The 13223-nt window shown below is 41.9% G+C and overlaps 2 protein-coding genes and 1 pseudogene across 2 annotated transcripts in view; 1 reads left to right on the top strand and 2 right to left on the bottom strand.

The window, feature by feature from the left end:
- The window catches only part of tkfc (triokinase/FMN cyclase), an 11235-nt gene extending 7819 nt beyond the window's left edge, over positions 1 to 3416 (bottom strand). Inside the window, exons 1-4 of the mRNA XM_005946346.3 lie at positions 3297 to 3416; positions 2578 to 2767; positions 2395 to 2499; positions 286 to 473 (exon numbers count right to left, since the gene is read on the bottom strand). Of these exons, the coding sequence (XP_005946408.2) occupies positions 286 to 473; positions 2395 to 2499; positions 2578 to 2767; positions 3297 to 3302 (489 nt within the window). The 5' untranslated portion in view covers positions 3303 to 3416. The remainder of the gene's footprint in view (positions 1 to 285; positions 474 to 2394; positions 2500 to 2577; positions 2768 to 3296) is intronic.
- A 915-nt stretch (positions 3417 to 4331) lies between these two features.
- Positions 4332 to 5207, bottom strand: LOC102294436 (annotated as a pseudogene).
- Positions 5208 to 5698: 491 nt separating this feature from the next.
- The window catches only part of LOC121811817 (exocyst complex component 6B-like), a gene marked incomplete at its 3' end in the record, with an annotated part of 20340 nt that continues 12815 nt past the window's right edge, over positions 5699 to 13223 (top strand). The window contains 1 exon segment of the mRNA XM_042213649.1: positions 5699 to 5901. Within this exon segment, the coding sequence (XP_042069583.1) occupies positions 5813 to 5901 (89 nt within the window).

The following is a 13223-nucleotide window of genomic DNA, read 5'->3' as shown; positions in this document are numbered from 1 at the left end:
TTTTGTTGTCCAGGTGGAAAATCAGGAGAAATTCGGGAGAATGGTGACTCCGGGAGGGGCACTGAAATTCAGAATTCTCCCGGAAAAATAGGGAGGGTTGGCATGTATGAACCGGCAGACAGGACAAATCTGCCTCATGTAGCTTTATAACAGCATTTGTACCATAAAAAAAATGAGCACAGTGATATAATATTATAACCCTTTTAACTCAGGATACACTTGTACTGGTCCAAGTTGAGCTGTTTCCAGAGTGAATAACACCTCTATTAGGCTGTTGCTGTGTACCTTATGTATGAAGACAGTGCCACACAAGCCTCTTCTTCCAGCCTTACTTGGTTGGTCAAAGGCGCAGTCTTCTGCAACTATCACCATGTCAACAGCAACGCCCTGGTTACGAGCTTGCTCTGCAGCCAATCCAAAGTTAAGCCGGTCACCTGTGTAGTTCTTCACAATGAGAAGGACCCCAGAGGCTCCTGAGTGGGAAGACTGTTGTTAGTTCATTGGATATTTAAAAAAAAAAACTTGCAGCAGGTCACAGACAGTATATAAAAGATGGACATAGCTTTTAGGTCTATGTATCTTAAAAGCTGCATTCTCTCTAATGGCCACCAGGGGACAACTGCTTTGGCTGCACAACGAACCCTCTGACCTCAGCAAACACTTTTAGTTATGGCTTTGACTCTCTAGTTTGTGACTGATGGGTCGCTACCCTATGAACAGCATCCTCAGTTTCTCAGTCAGATACGCACTCACAACTCCAGCTTGCTAACCATTAGTATAAAGTGTGTCTCAGTCTTTTATATACAGTCTTTGCTCCCTTCTGCCAGAGACAGCCGTAGCTGATCTGGGGTTATGATGAGCATCTGTTCTCACAACATCACTTTGTTGTCCTTATCCTTCTTTTTGGGGCCAGCAGCCTACACCTATTGCAGTGTAACTAGGAGAAGGATTCAGGGTCACCTGTTGCAAACCTAACTCTATGTTTTGCCAAAAAGGAAAGTTTTAAGCCTAATCTTAAAAGAAGAGACAGTGGCTCTATCCCAATTCAGGGTCTGCAGCCTTAAAGTACGCAGCCTCAATGATCCTCAAGGGCCACGTACTTAAAGACCGCTAAGGCCAGAAATGCGAGGCTTGTGAAATGGGATGGTCTAGCCTCCGTTGCGCTGCCCAGGTTGCCTAGCAACCATGATACTAACAGCTGGAAACGTTTCATACATTTTCTCCTTCATTTGACAGAAATGAAGGAGAAAATCTTTTGTTCATTTGTTTGTTTCTGTCTACATGAGCTTCGATCATTCTCTGTAAGATTAAGCTCAGCTATTGAACGGCGTATATTTTAAAGTAAAGGCTTTAAAACCAAGTTAGTACAAACGTCACTAATGTCACATAACTTTGCCGACATGTGGCCAACAGTAATGTTTTAATGTTCTTCGTTATTAAACATTTGCACATAAATAAGTGACATAATATTCAGTACTTAAAGTTTACTCTTCAGGCGCCCCCCATCCGCCGTTTTTTTCCGGCAAAATTATCCACACCCACCGCCACGCTATGCATTCTGGGATATGTTGGGCCACGAAGTCTACACCGCCACAGGGAGTGTAGACTCAGGGAAATGAAGGACGCATTTCGAGCAGCCTTCGAATTGGGACAGCCTTCGTCGCGTCGCTGTGATGTAATCGGCCTTAAAATGCGGCCTTTAAGGCTGCAGACCCTGAATTGGGATACAGCCATAGTCTGTCTCCTGCATCCAAACTGAGAGCTGGTTCCACAGAAGAGGGGCCTGAAAGCTGAAGGCTCTGCCTCCCAGTAGTTGCTGCAGGATAGTAATTTATCTGCAGACTAACACAGGTGCTCAGTAACCTTCGATTCTGCACAGGAATATAACTCAAATATAACCAGCTGGCATCCAGTTGAGTCCACTGCCACCCTACTGCAACATGCTGGCAATCTGCATGCACTTATTTGCAAACTGTGAGACTGACTGAAGACAGTCTGAGTCTGTCCATTGCAGACAGGTTACTTCACACCAGGTGGGTGAAGGTGTTGGACCCTCTGTGACTACTTACAAAAATAATGCAATCACCATGGACACAGATTTTTCCTCACTGAAAGGAAGTGGCCACCAAATTTTTATAAGGTGCAGCGTTAACGACGGCAACAGTGCAGCACTGTCACAGGGCGAGATCAGTGAACCATTTTGGCAAAAGGATCAAATGTAAAAGGTCAAACTTCAAATCAAATCAACAGTTAGACTTTTTTTAAAAAGAGTTGCACCACACTGCACTGTGCAAGCACTGGTTTTATTAAACAGATAAGATCAGTGATTATATATGCACTACCAACCCTCACAGACACACACACACACACACGGAAAACTGAAGGACACATTGCCTGCATTGTGCAAGGAGAGAATGGCAGCAAGGATACTGCCAGGAGGCGGCGATGCAAACACTCCTCCTGCAACAGCCGCCGACAGCATCCCTGCTCCGATATAACCTGAGGATACGAGGAGGAGAAATCAGAGCTGAGGTAATCAGAAGCATCTCATGTTCATGTGTAAAGGAATAGTCTTACCTGCGTGTGCAGGCTCGTGGCCCGACCCCCCTCCAGAGAGGAGGGCCACTTTTCCCTTGAGGTTTTCAAGGTCAGACCGAAGCACAACCCTGTGGCCCTTTAGCAGAGAGAGGCCCCCAGAGGCCCTGACGAGGCCGAGGAGGGCGTCATCCACGCAACTCTCTGCTGAGTTGATCAACTTCTTCTGGGGCTGAAATAGAAAGAGATAAAAAATAAAAATGGGGAAAAAACCCACATAGAATATGTGTTTTCGATCAGCCTCAAAAGACACAACTGAGATGCCGTTTATCCTCATACAAGTTACACAACGAGGCATGCGTGCGAATCTGTGGAAATGCCATTCAAATGTCTTAATGATTGCAATCACCACCTCAGCAGGTGGCACAGACACAGTCTAGCAGATCCACGCCGCCTGTGTTTGTGTGTATGCGCGAGTTAAATTAAAGTCGGCAAAAGCTGCACAATTAAACTAAAAACAAACTAAAGTTTTATTTGCAACAACAGCGCAATTAAAATGCTGAGTTTTCACAGCTTGTTCCCGTTATCACTGCATGGACTCTGATCCATGTGCAAAGTGCTGCGGGCTCATCCAGCCTAGCGAACCACTGACATTTCATGTTAACACAAATTATCAACCGGACAATCTTCACTCGTATTCAAACAGATCGCTTCAAATTGTCTTTCTTCTTCTTCTTCTTCTTCTTTTTGTTTTGTTTTACCTCCATCTTAACTTTTCTCGCTCCCTCACTCTTCCGACAGCAGGCACAATGAGTAGCGTCAGATCCGAAAGCTTTACTCAGACTGACACCTGCAGTCTGAGTAAAGCAAGTATGCCTACAAAATAAAAGCATTGCTCCCCTTTTAAAAGCACACATATAGTCCGTGGAGTACAAAAATGCTCAAAAACTGCATTATGTTGTAGATACAGCAAAATCAGACTGCAATTAAATAAAAGAGCTAAAAGATGCGAGGCCAGAATATACTTGTGGTTTTAATTTGAAAATATCAAAGGAAGTCTTGTTTCGGTTTAAGCTCGAGAAAGGACACAGCGGTCACGCCCACCTTTTTGTTTCCGGGAAAATTATTAAAACTTGAGTTTTCAGTTTGTTTCGTTTGTATATAGGCCGTACCCATTGTCATATATGGATGTTCAAAGGGCTTTACAGGCACAAACACATATTAGGAAATTACATATGAGGTCACTTAGATGTAAAACCCCTCAGAAATAAAGGCATATAGTATAAAGTCACACATAAGTTCCTGTGAAATTAGACAAAGCGAAAATATGAAATAAAGGAACTTTAAAAACAAATAATCAAACAATAGAAATGCAAGAAAGAAACAATTTCAGAATTAACAGAAGTAAGAGGCCAACACATGATATCACTGAAGAAGATATGCATGTGCATATGTCTGAATCTGCCACATAATAAAATGTGGCTGCAATCAGTTATTATTATTATTATTATTATTATTATTATTATTATTATTATTATTATTATTGTAGTTGTTGTATTTATTTTCATGTGTGAGGAGGAATGGATAAAGTTACAATGTTTTTGTATTTAGTTGTATTATTTTTAGGTTAACGAAAGTGGGCATACTTACAACTTATACAGTATTTCTTTTTTTCAATTTTTCATTGTGGTTTATTGTACAACTTTGTGCACACCTGTAGAAAAAACATCTCAGGGGCTAAAAACAAACTAAGTTTTGCAATAGGTCTCTTTGTGACAGCATGATCAGTGCCTCGGTCACTTTAATTAAGCCTTATATGTCTTCTTGACTTTAGCCACTTCATTCTCATCAGCAAGTATTTCCCCATATCATTTATACCAATTGTCATCTAAAGTAAAGGATGGGGGTGGTGGTGTGGAGCCCACAGCATCATGGGAATTATGCTGTGGGCATATCCCACATATGGAATCTGAAAAGGAAGTAAGCCGTGATCTTGTGCTGTTAATTGTCTCATTTAGCTTCTTCTGCTGTTTCATACAGACACCAGTTCGAGTGGAATCCAACACCATTCCAGTGTGGGGACTAATGAATTGCTGCAACAACTTGACATTCTGATGGTGAATGATGATGTTTGGATCACAACAAATTGAGCAGGGGTTTCCCCATATGTTGTCACCTCTAATGCAAGTCTTACAAGTCTTGTGAGGGGGGATGCCTGCTTTGTGGTTCCTCCTGTAGTCAGTCCACACTGGATTGCTTCCATACCTTTCAATATACTCTTCACTCTCCATGTAATCCCAAGGCCTGTCCTCCGTCCTAAAGCAATGCTGCTTTGCAGTAAGAGTGTCTGGGATGTATAAATAGAGACAAAGAAAGACATGTCCTTGCAGGTAGCCTCTAGAAGGGACTGATACTGATGAACTGAATGTGAAATTGAAGGTGACACACGACATAAAAACATCGCGATGTACTTCATGGAGGTAGCCATTTTCAGATCCTACCCGGATTAGAGGTGAAAGGTCTTATACAGTATATCTTATCGCCATGTTGTCCTACTATAGATCAGGGGTGTCAAACATTAAAGCCATTATACTCAAATAAATGGCTTCACTGCAATTTTCACCCTTTTAATGGACCATTTTGGTCAAATAGTAAAATTTTGGTTATTTTTATTGATTTCCTGCAAATTGACTGTTTTACAAAAAAGTTAAAAAAAACAAACAGTCAACACATTATTGTTATTTTTGATTAAGATGCCAAACTGGAGATGAATGCTCAAAACATATGTTTTTATTTTAAATTTTATTTAATGTTGATGATCGTGAGAAGTTTTAAAAGGTGCCAACAAATAAAAGTGATTGTTATTATTTATTTATTGTATTGTTATGCTATGTTATGTTTACATAATGACAACAAAGAGTCTTCAATCTTGAATCAGAAGTAAAACAACATTTAAAAGGGGAGTAAAAATCTAGTTTATTTTATCAAACCAAGTAGGGGACTGAAAATTCCAGTGCTCAGTTTAACCGATTTAAATTGGTGGTTTTAGTTAAAACCGCAAATGTCACTTTTTAAACTCTTTTAACAACATTAACACTCTACAGGTCGCCGCTCCTCATAACACAACGTCCCTTCTTCCCGACAAAGAGGAAAGCTCCGCTCACTCGGGCTGCTCGGTTAAAATATCAAGCCAACCCTGTGGTTCCTCCTGCCGTGACGCACAGATCCCGGCGAGTCTGTTCAGCTCAGCTCGGAACCGTCCGGAGCAACATGCAGGATGGCGAGTTTGGAGACAGCCGCCGAGCACGAACGTATCCTGCGGGAAATCGAGAGCACAGACACCAACTGTATCGGACCGACACTCCGGTGAGTCAGTCCCCACTCCACGGCTGGGGGAGCAGCAGCGTCACTCAGCTTGCGGGAGCCGCGGCTAGCTGGCTGCGACTAGCGCTGATCCAGAGACTCCCGGAGCTTGCTCAAAACTTTAACCCGTCTGCTTCCATTATCGGACAGCTAGCCGGCTAACTTTAGCAAACATTAAAGCTAGCTAATTTCCACTTTGAACATATAGAGTGTCGAGCCTGAACAATCCTGACTGCCGGCTGTCTTTACTGGCTTCACGTTTTCTTCTCAAGGCGGGTTGTTTGGCTTTGTCGCAGAAGTTTCGGCAAGTCATCCACAGGAATTTCAACAACTTTGGCTAACATTAAGCTAACTGTGCTAATTAATTGACATTCGGCACACACGGGGGCACAAGCCTGTTTTCCCGTGGCCGAACCGTTCGTGTTACCCGTGTGGCTCTGTGAACTTGTCAGGGCAGGGTTAGTAAACTTTATTCTGTATGGAGGGGGCGAGTGTTTGTGCCCTTTGCTGTTAGCAGCAGCTTTATCAAGGAGTGTCAAGTGCAGCAGCCGTGACAAACCCTGCATGTGTCAATGAATGAAGACAGAGGCTCAGTCCAAACCCTCCCCGAGCAGCAGAGAGGCACGTGCTGATGGTTGTCATGCTTCTAATTGACCGTTTAGTGTCTTTATCAATAATTTAGTGGAAGCTACACTTAAAAGATTGCCTTGCTCCCCTTTTTGTTTTCTTTTTTGGTTTGCTCAATCATATTAGCAGGGAATGGAGGAGGATGCTTCATTTTGCACCTGGAATGGGTACACACTCGTGTTTATCTTCAGCTTTCAGATTAGAGATGAAAAACACAACGAGAGCATAAGAGCAAGACGTAAGAGCAAAGGGATCTTCTACAAAATGTGGCCTTTGAGTGGCCTCTGTGAAGCAGCTTTGTTCCTGACCAGTGGTGTTTGCCCTGATTGTCCAGAGAGGAAACAGGCAGTGAATGAAGAGGGGAAATGCTGCAGGCTACCAAAGGCGTATCAAAGGTGTTTTTCCCCTCTTATTCCTCTACGTTGGGCTCTTCTGGTCATCATAAGTCCTGTTTAAACTTGTTATTCAGGGCATCTCCGCTGTGTGTGTGTGTGTGTGTGTGTGAGAGAGAGAGAGAAAGAGCATGTGTGGTTATCAGTCCTCTCAGATCCTGTTGCTAAAGTGACTTGACAACTTTGTGCGACACCCCCGGTTGCCACGTTCGTCTGCCTTTTTATATGATTCGTTTTTCCCCCTCCTGTGGGTGACGTTTCATCTCCTGTGTCCGACTCCTCAGTATTTCCACTTCACCTTGTGTGCGCTCAACACTCTGAAAATACACTGGCAAAGTCTAATTTTGGAGCTGTCATATTCATTGCAAGTTAAATTTAGTCCAGAGACGCCTAAAAAAGGGAGTTTTGTTTGCAAAGGAAGGAAGTTGTCAAGTTTGCATGTATGCAGTGGGAAATGAAACTTTCCAAAGAAGCATTTTTTTTTTTTTTGGTAAGTGCAGATATTCTACAGGGCTTTAAAAAAAGAGGGATATAAAACAGTAAAAAATACCTACCACTAGGGCTGGGCTATATCATACCGTTCACGGTAATACCGGTGTAATTTTGGGCAACATAGGAAAATGAAATATCGCGATAGAATATGGGTAAAATGTGCAGTTCCTTTGTTTACATACACACATGGCGGCGACGCAGAATGAGAAGAGCGAAAGCGGATCGTTGAATGAAACAGATGAACCAGAACTGGTTTGTAAAAATGCTGCAACTTCAGGTGTGGAACTGGTTTAGCTTTCGTCCGTCAGATACACAACAAAGCACTATTTTTGGTAGAGCATGCTAGCGGGCCGTCGTTATTACCGTGTTGTTTGGAAAATACTGACACTAAACACGATTTTATGTACGGCGCAAAATCTGTCAAATGTTTTAGTACGACTTTGCTAAGCTACGAAGCCGCACCGCTTGATGGATTGTCGGAGCATTACGGCTATCGTAGGCAGGAGCCTCGCGGAGTGATACGTACTGTGCTTCAACATAATGTTACCGTATTGTGTGTGTATAACCTCTTTTTAAGTTTTGTGGATATTATACATGGTTATGCTGAGGATATGTCGGCCAATTTCCACTGGAAATGCCTTTTGGTTAAACTGTCAGCAAGGAATTTGCACTGTTATTTTTATATAACTTTAATGCACATAAAAAACAGCTGCTTGTTTAAGTGAAAATACATTGATGGGTTTTTTGCACTAATAAAGTTGTGGAGTTGTAAAGTATTTTGTCTAGTGTCAATTATATCGTCAGTTATATCGTTATTGCAAATTTTCAAATGTATATCGTGATAAATATTTTTGGTCATATCGCCCTGCTCTACCTACCACATCTGGTAATGAACTATTGGACTGTCGGTTATGTCGACAAATCTGTTGGGGCTTCATTACTTTAATCTCTTAATTCATCTTCTGCAACTTTTTCTAACTTCTGGCTATTATTCAGCCTCCATTTAACTTTCCCAGGACTAAAAGTCCCCAGAAAGAGCCTGGAAAAATCAGATTGGCAGTGAGAGCTGTGTGCACGCGCGTCTGTGTGTGTGCGCGTGTGAATGCAGCGCTGGTGTGCAGGTCGAGGCTAGCTGCAGAATTCCACCCTGACAGCATAAATATGACTGGAGCAACCATGAGCAACCAGCCAACTCCCTCAGGTTACAACATAAACTCAAGACTGAAATGCTGTGGATAAATACTAAAATAGTGTGTGTGTGTGTGTGTGTGTGTGTGGTGTGGGTGTGTGTGTGTGTGTGTGTGTGTGTGTTTAGGCCTGTTCAATCTGCTTGTTGCTCTGTGACAGCTGGGATAGGCTCCGGCTCATCCTCGACCCTGAACTGGATGAGCTCTTAAAAAGATCGATGGGTGGGTGTTTAACCTTGATACTAATGGGTTAGTGAAGCCCAGACAGTCCAATCAAAATATTCATTGAGGTTGTTGTGGCCACTACAGGGCTGGACATTACAGTGAAGATTGTTGATGTTGTTAATAAATGACAACATCAGCTAAAGCAACTGTTTGTATAGCTTGAAGATTTTGTTAAAGTTTAGTGGAACAAAAGCTCAAAATTCATGGTAGAAATCCCACTTTGTGTGCCAGGAATCTCATTTAGTGTTTCAGCAGCCTTTATTAAAATTTCAGTAGCCTCTGCTGGCATCCTTGACCATAAGGTGAAAGCTTAAAGAGTGATGTGTGAAAAGGAAGCTCCCAAGTATTGTTTGTTCTTTGTTGTTTCTCGGAGTACTTTGTTGCTTTTTGCTTTTTCTAGTAAATACTTTTCTTTACACCCACCCCCCCAGAAGAAAAAAAAAAAAGTACTTTGAGCCTCTCGAAGTATATTCTTGGAGCCCCCAGGGGTTAAAAGAAGTTTGGGAAAGCAGTGCTGTCAAAATTGATTCCAAAAAAACGTTTTGAAAAATTATTTTTAAAGCAAAGAAACTGTAAAGCAAAACACACATAACTGGACTGTTATAAAATTAAAGTTGGGAATCCTCAGACACGTCGAATATGACGTTATTGCAGTTTCTTACATTTTGTGATATTCTGAGTATTGCAGTAACACACATTACTATTTATCACCTTTTTTTCAACTGCAAATTATGTTCTCAAAGTTAAACTATGTCTGTATCAGTTTTCTACAATAACACATTTATTTCACGTCAGGTTTTTTCAAAACGAGATTCTCAAGCACGCCAGCACTGTCACTAAAACATGCCATAAATGTTGCCATAAGGCGGAGCTTACTGAAAGGGGTCAAGTTGGCAATTAGATCCAATCTGTTTCTGACAATACAGCAATGAAATGTGATAGATCGTCAGCTCACGTAGGGGCTTGGCAGCCTTCCCGCTTTATAGAAATATAACCAGTTGGCAGCCAGCTGAGTCGAGTCCCCTCGAGTTGTGCTCATTGACAGACTCGTTCAGACTGATGGCAGCATGTTGGATATTATTATTGTTGACACAATTATTTACGAACCATTGACAATCTCTCTGAGAGATTTGCAGAAAAGTTGCCTCCTATCAGGCGGCCTGTGCAATCAACCTTTGATCACAGTTGGATAATTATCTCATGTTTATAATTAGCCCATTTAAAACTATGTGAAAACATTCGTAGAACAAAAGAAAATTAAAACAAGAAAAAAATCAACTGTTTACCTTCAGCTGACCTCCATTCACTTATTTTCTCTAATTATGTCAGGCTAAGTCATTCACACCTCTCCCTCCGTCTCTCCTTACACTGCCCATTGTGTGTCTGAGTCAGTGATCGCTCCACCCGTTTGACTTTGACATAAACACTAAGCTGTGTTGCAGGTGCATTGCACTCCATTAATCCCACCCCAGCAGCGATGTAATTTTGCTCGTGGATATCCAGCTTCTTATTTTTAGTGCTGATATTTTTTTTCCTTATTTCCTCATCATTTTCAGTTTAATATAAAGTATTTTTGACAGCTGTGAAAGGACAATGGACTCAAAACAGTAAATGACATCCAAGGCTTAAAATCTCTCAGGCTTCTATTTTCCTTCTTGAGGGCGTTTGGGGTTTAAACTTTTTTCCTTACTTTAAATATGAAGTATCAGCTTTACTGAATACTTGGGGAGCTTGCTGAGGTTGTGTCACAATGTGTGATGTGAAAGCATTGAAATGGGACGAGAACTGGTGACCAAATCTGAACGCACAAAAACAGGAAACGTTTAGAAAGGGGCAGAATATTGCAGACAATGTCAAACACTGGCGGTGTGTGTTTATTAAAGAACTATTTAAATGTGAAACATAAGTTAACCCATGGCTTGAACAGAAAGTATTTAATCACTTTAAAAAAAAGTGTTGGGTATTGTGGATATAAACTCTATGGAGTGTGGTATTGGGCGACATTAGTTCATCTTTTAATTCAGGTGTTTTCAGTGTCATTGTCACAGGTGTATAAGATAAGTAGTGAGATCCATGCAGTGTGCCTTTACAAATGTTAGTGAGAGTGGGGCGCTCTAACGGGCTCACTGAATTTAAGCATGGATGCCACTAGAGCAGGGCGATATGACCAAACATATTTATCACGATATACATTTGAAAATTTGCGATAACGATATAACTGACGATATAACTGACGATATAACTGACGATATAATTGACACTAGACAAAATGCTTTACAACTCCACAACTTTATTGTGCAAAACCCTAAATGTATTTTCACTTAAACCAAGCAGCTGTTTTTTATGTGCATTAAAGTTATATAAAATTTAACAGTGCAAATGCAAATTCCTTGCTGACAGTTTAACCAAAAGGCATTTCCAGTGGAAATTGGCCGACATATCCTCAGCATAACCATGTATAATATCCACAAAACTTAAAAGAGGATTATACACACACAATACGGTAACATTATGTTGAAGCACAGTACGTATCACTCCGCGAGGCTCCTGCCTACGATAGCCGTAATGCTCCGACAATCCATCAAGCGGTGCGGGTTCGTAGCTTAGCAAAGTCGTACTAAAACATTTGACAGATTTTCGAGCGCCGTGTACATAAAATCGTTTCGAGGTCAGTAAACACAACCAGAATTCATACATAAGGCACACGGGATTATAAGGGGCACTGTCGATTTTCAGAAAAATCAAAGGATTGATTTTAAGTGTGCCGTATTTTCCAAACAACACGGTAATAACGACGGCCCGCTAGCATGCTCTACCAAAAATAGTGCTTTGTTGTGTATCTGACGGACGAAAGCTAAACCAGTTCCACACTGAAGTTGCAGCATTTTTACAAACCAATTCTGGTTCATCTGTTTCATTCAACGATCCGCTTTCGCCCTCATTCTGCGTCGCCGGCACGCTTTTTCCGCCATGTGCGTATGTAAACAAAGGCACTGCACATGTGCGTTGCCCAACACTATACCGGTATTACTGTGAACGGTATGATATGGCCCGGCCTAGATGCCACTGTTGCAACAAGTCAGTCTGTGAAAACTCTTCCCTCCTAGATATTCCATGAACAGCTGTAAGTGTCATTATTGCAAAGTGGAGGCATTTAGGAACCACTGCAACTTTCAGAGTGGGTGTGTCATCAACACTCTGCTGACTCAAGAACTGCAGAGCTCCAAACCTCCTCTGGCATTAACATCAGCACAAAAACAGGGTGCTGGGTGCCAAATGTAAGGTGGAGCAGTGTAAAACATGCTGGCAGTGGACTCCAACGCAGTGGTCCTGTGTTCTGTGACTTGACCAAGCTCTCTCCTCTTATCTGGTAGTCGGAGGAGTCTGGGTTTGGCAAATGTTAGGATAAGGTTACCTGCTTGACCGGAGCTGTGGGGGTCTGGGCCCCCTGAGGTCCAGCAAAAGGAAATCAAGACATTGTAAACAATTCTCTGCTTTTGACTTTGTGGGAAAAATATGGGGAAAGTCTATTTCCGGTTCTATCATGACTGTGCCCCAGTGCACCGAGCAACGCCCATAGATGCACGGTGTGATGAGTTAAGTGTAGAAAAGCCTGAAGGGCCCACACCAAGCCAGACCCTCTTGTCCGACATCAGTGAACTTTCTCCTGCTATACTTGAGGGTAGAGCGCACTTATGTCACCTTGCTGTTTTCCTAGAGAGTGTTTACGTTTTAAAGATGTCACTGGTGAACTGTCCAACTATTTTCACATTAAATTGTAGCTTAAAAACAAGTGTAGCTTTAAAAGAAAGCTGCTTGGTGCTGCGGGCTTGCTGTGTGCTGGTGGAAACCCCGAGAGATTTCTGTGACTGTTAGGCTGTCACTCTCTGTGCTGATGCGTGAAAACATCCCCCTCAGGGACTTTGTGATTGTTACAGAGGAACGTTTCCGTCACTTTCACTGTTGATGTCTGTCTGTTAGCCAGAACAGATTTAAAGATGTCACTTTGGCACCTGGGAAAAGGTCATTATCACCGTACCAAAGTCCAGATTAAGTTTCATTTATTGATAGATTTATTTATTTATTTTTATAAAAAAACAATGTTCCCTGATCTAATTTGTGCTTGTGTTGAATTTTTCCCCCTACATTGCTGTTGGTTAAATTAGTATCAGATTTACAAAAAATGACATCAACACTATAATGATGTTCAGCTGAATTTTAGCCGTATTTAAATGTCTGCAAATGGCTTTATGCACCAACTGCATATTTGTTCAGTGAGGGATTTCCTGCCTTGCTAAAAGGCAGTTATGCTGGGATGCACTCTTGCTTTACAACTTGCATAAACACAGACGGGCAAGAACAGCGCTGGCTATGAAAAGGTTAAAGTGAGGCTAATGAATGA

This window comes from Haplochromis burtoni, unplaced genomic scaffold, assembly GCF_018398535.1.
Source record: "Haplochromis burtoni strain Fernald_Lab_line unplaced genomic scaffold, NCSU_Asbu1 Contig_463, whole genome shotgun sequence".
Taxonomy (NCBI): domain Eukaryota; kingdom Metazoa; phylum Chordata; class Actinopteri; order Cichliformes; family Cichlidae; genus Haplochromis; species Haplochromis burtoni.
Note: the sequence above shows the minus strand (reverse complement) of the source record. Positions and strands in the feature narration are given on the sequence as shown.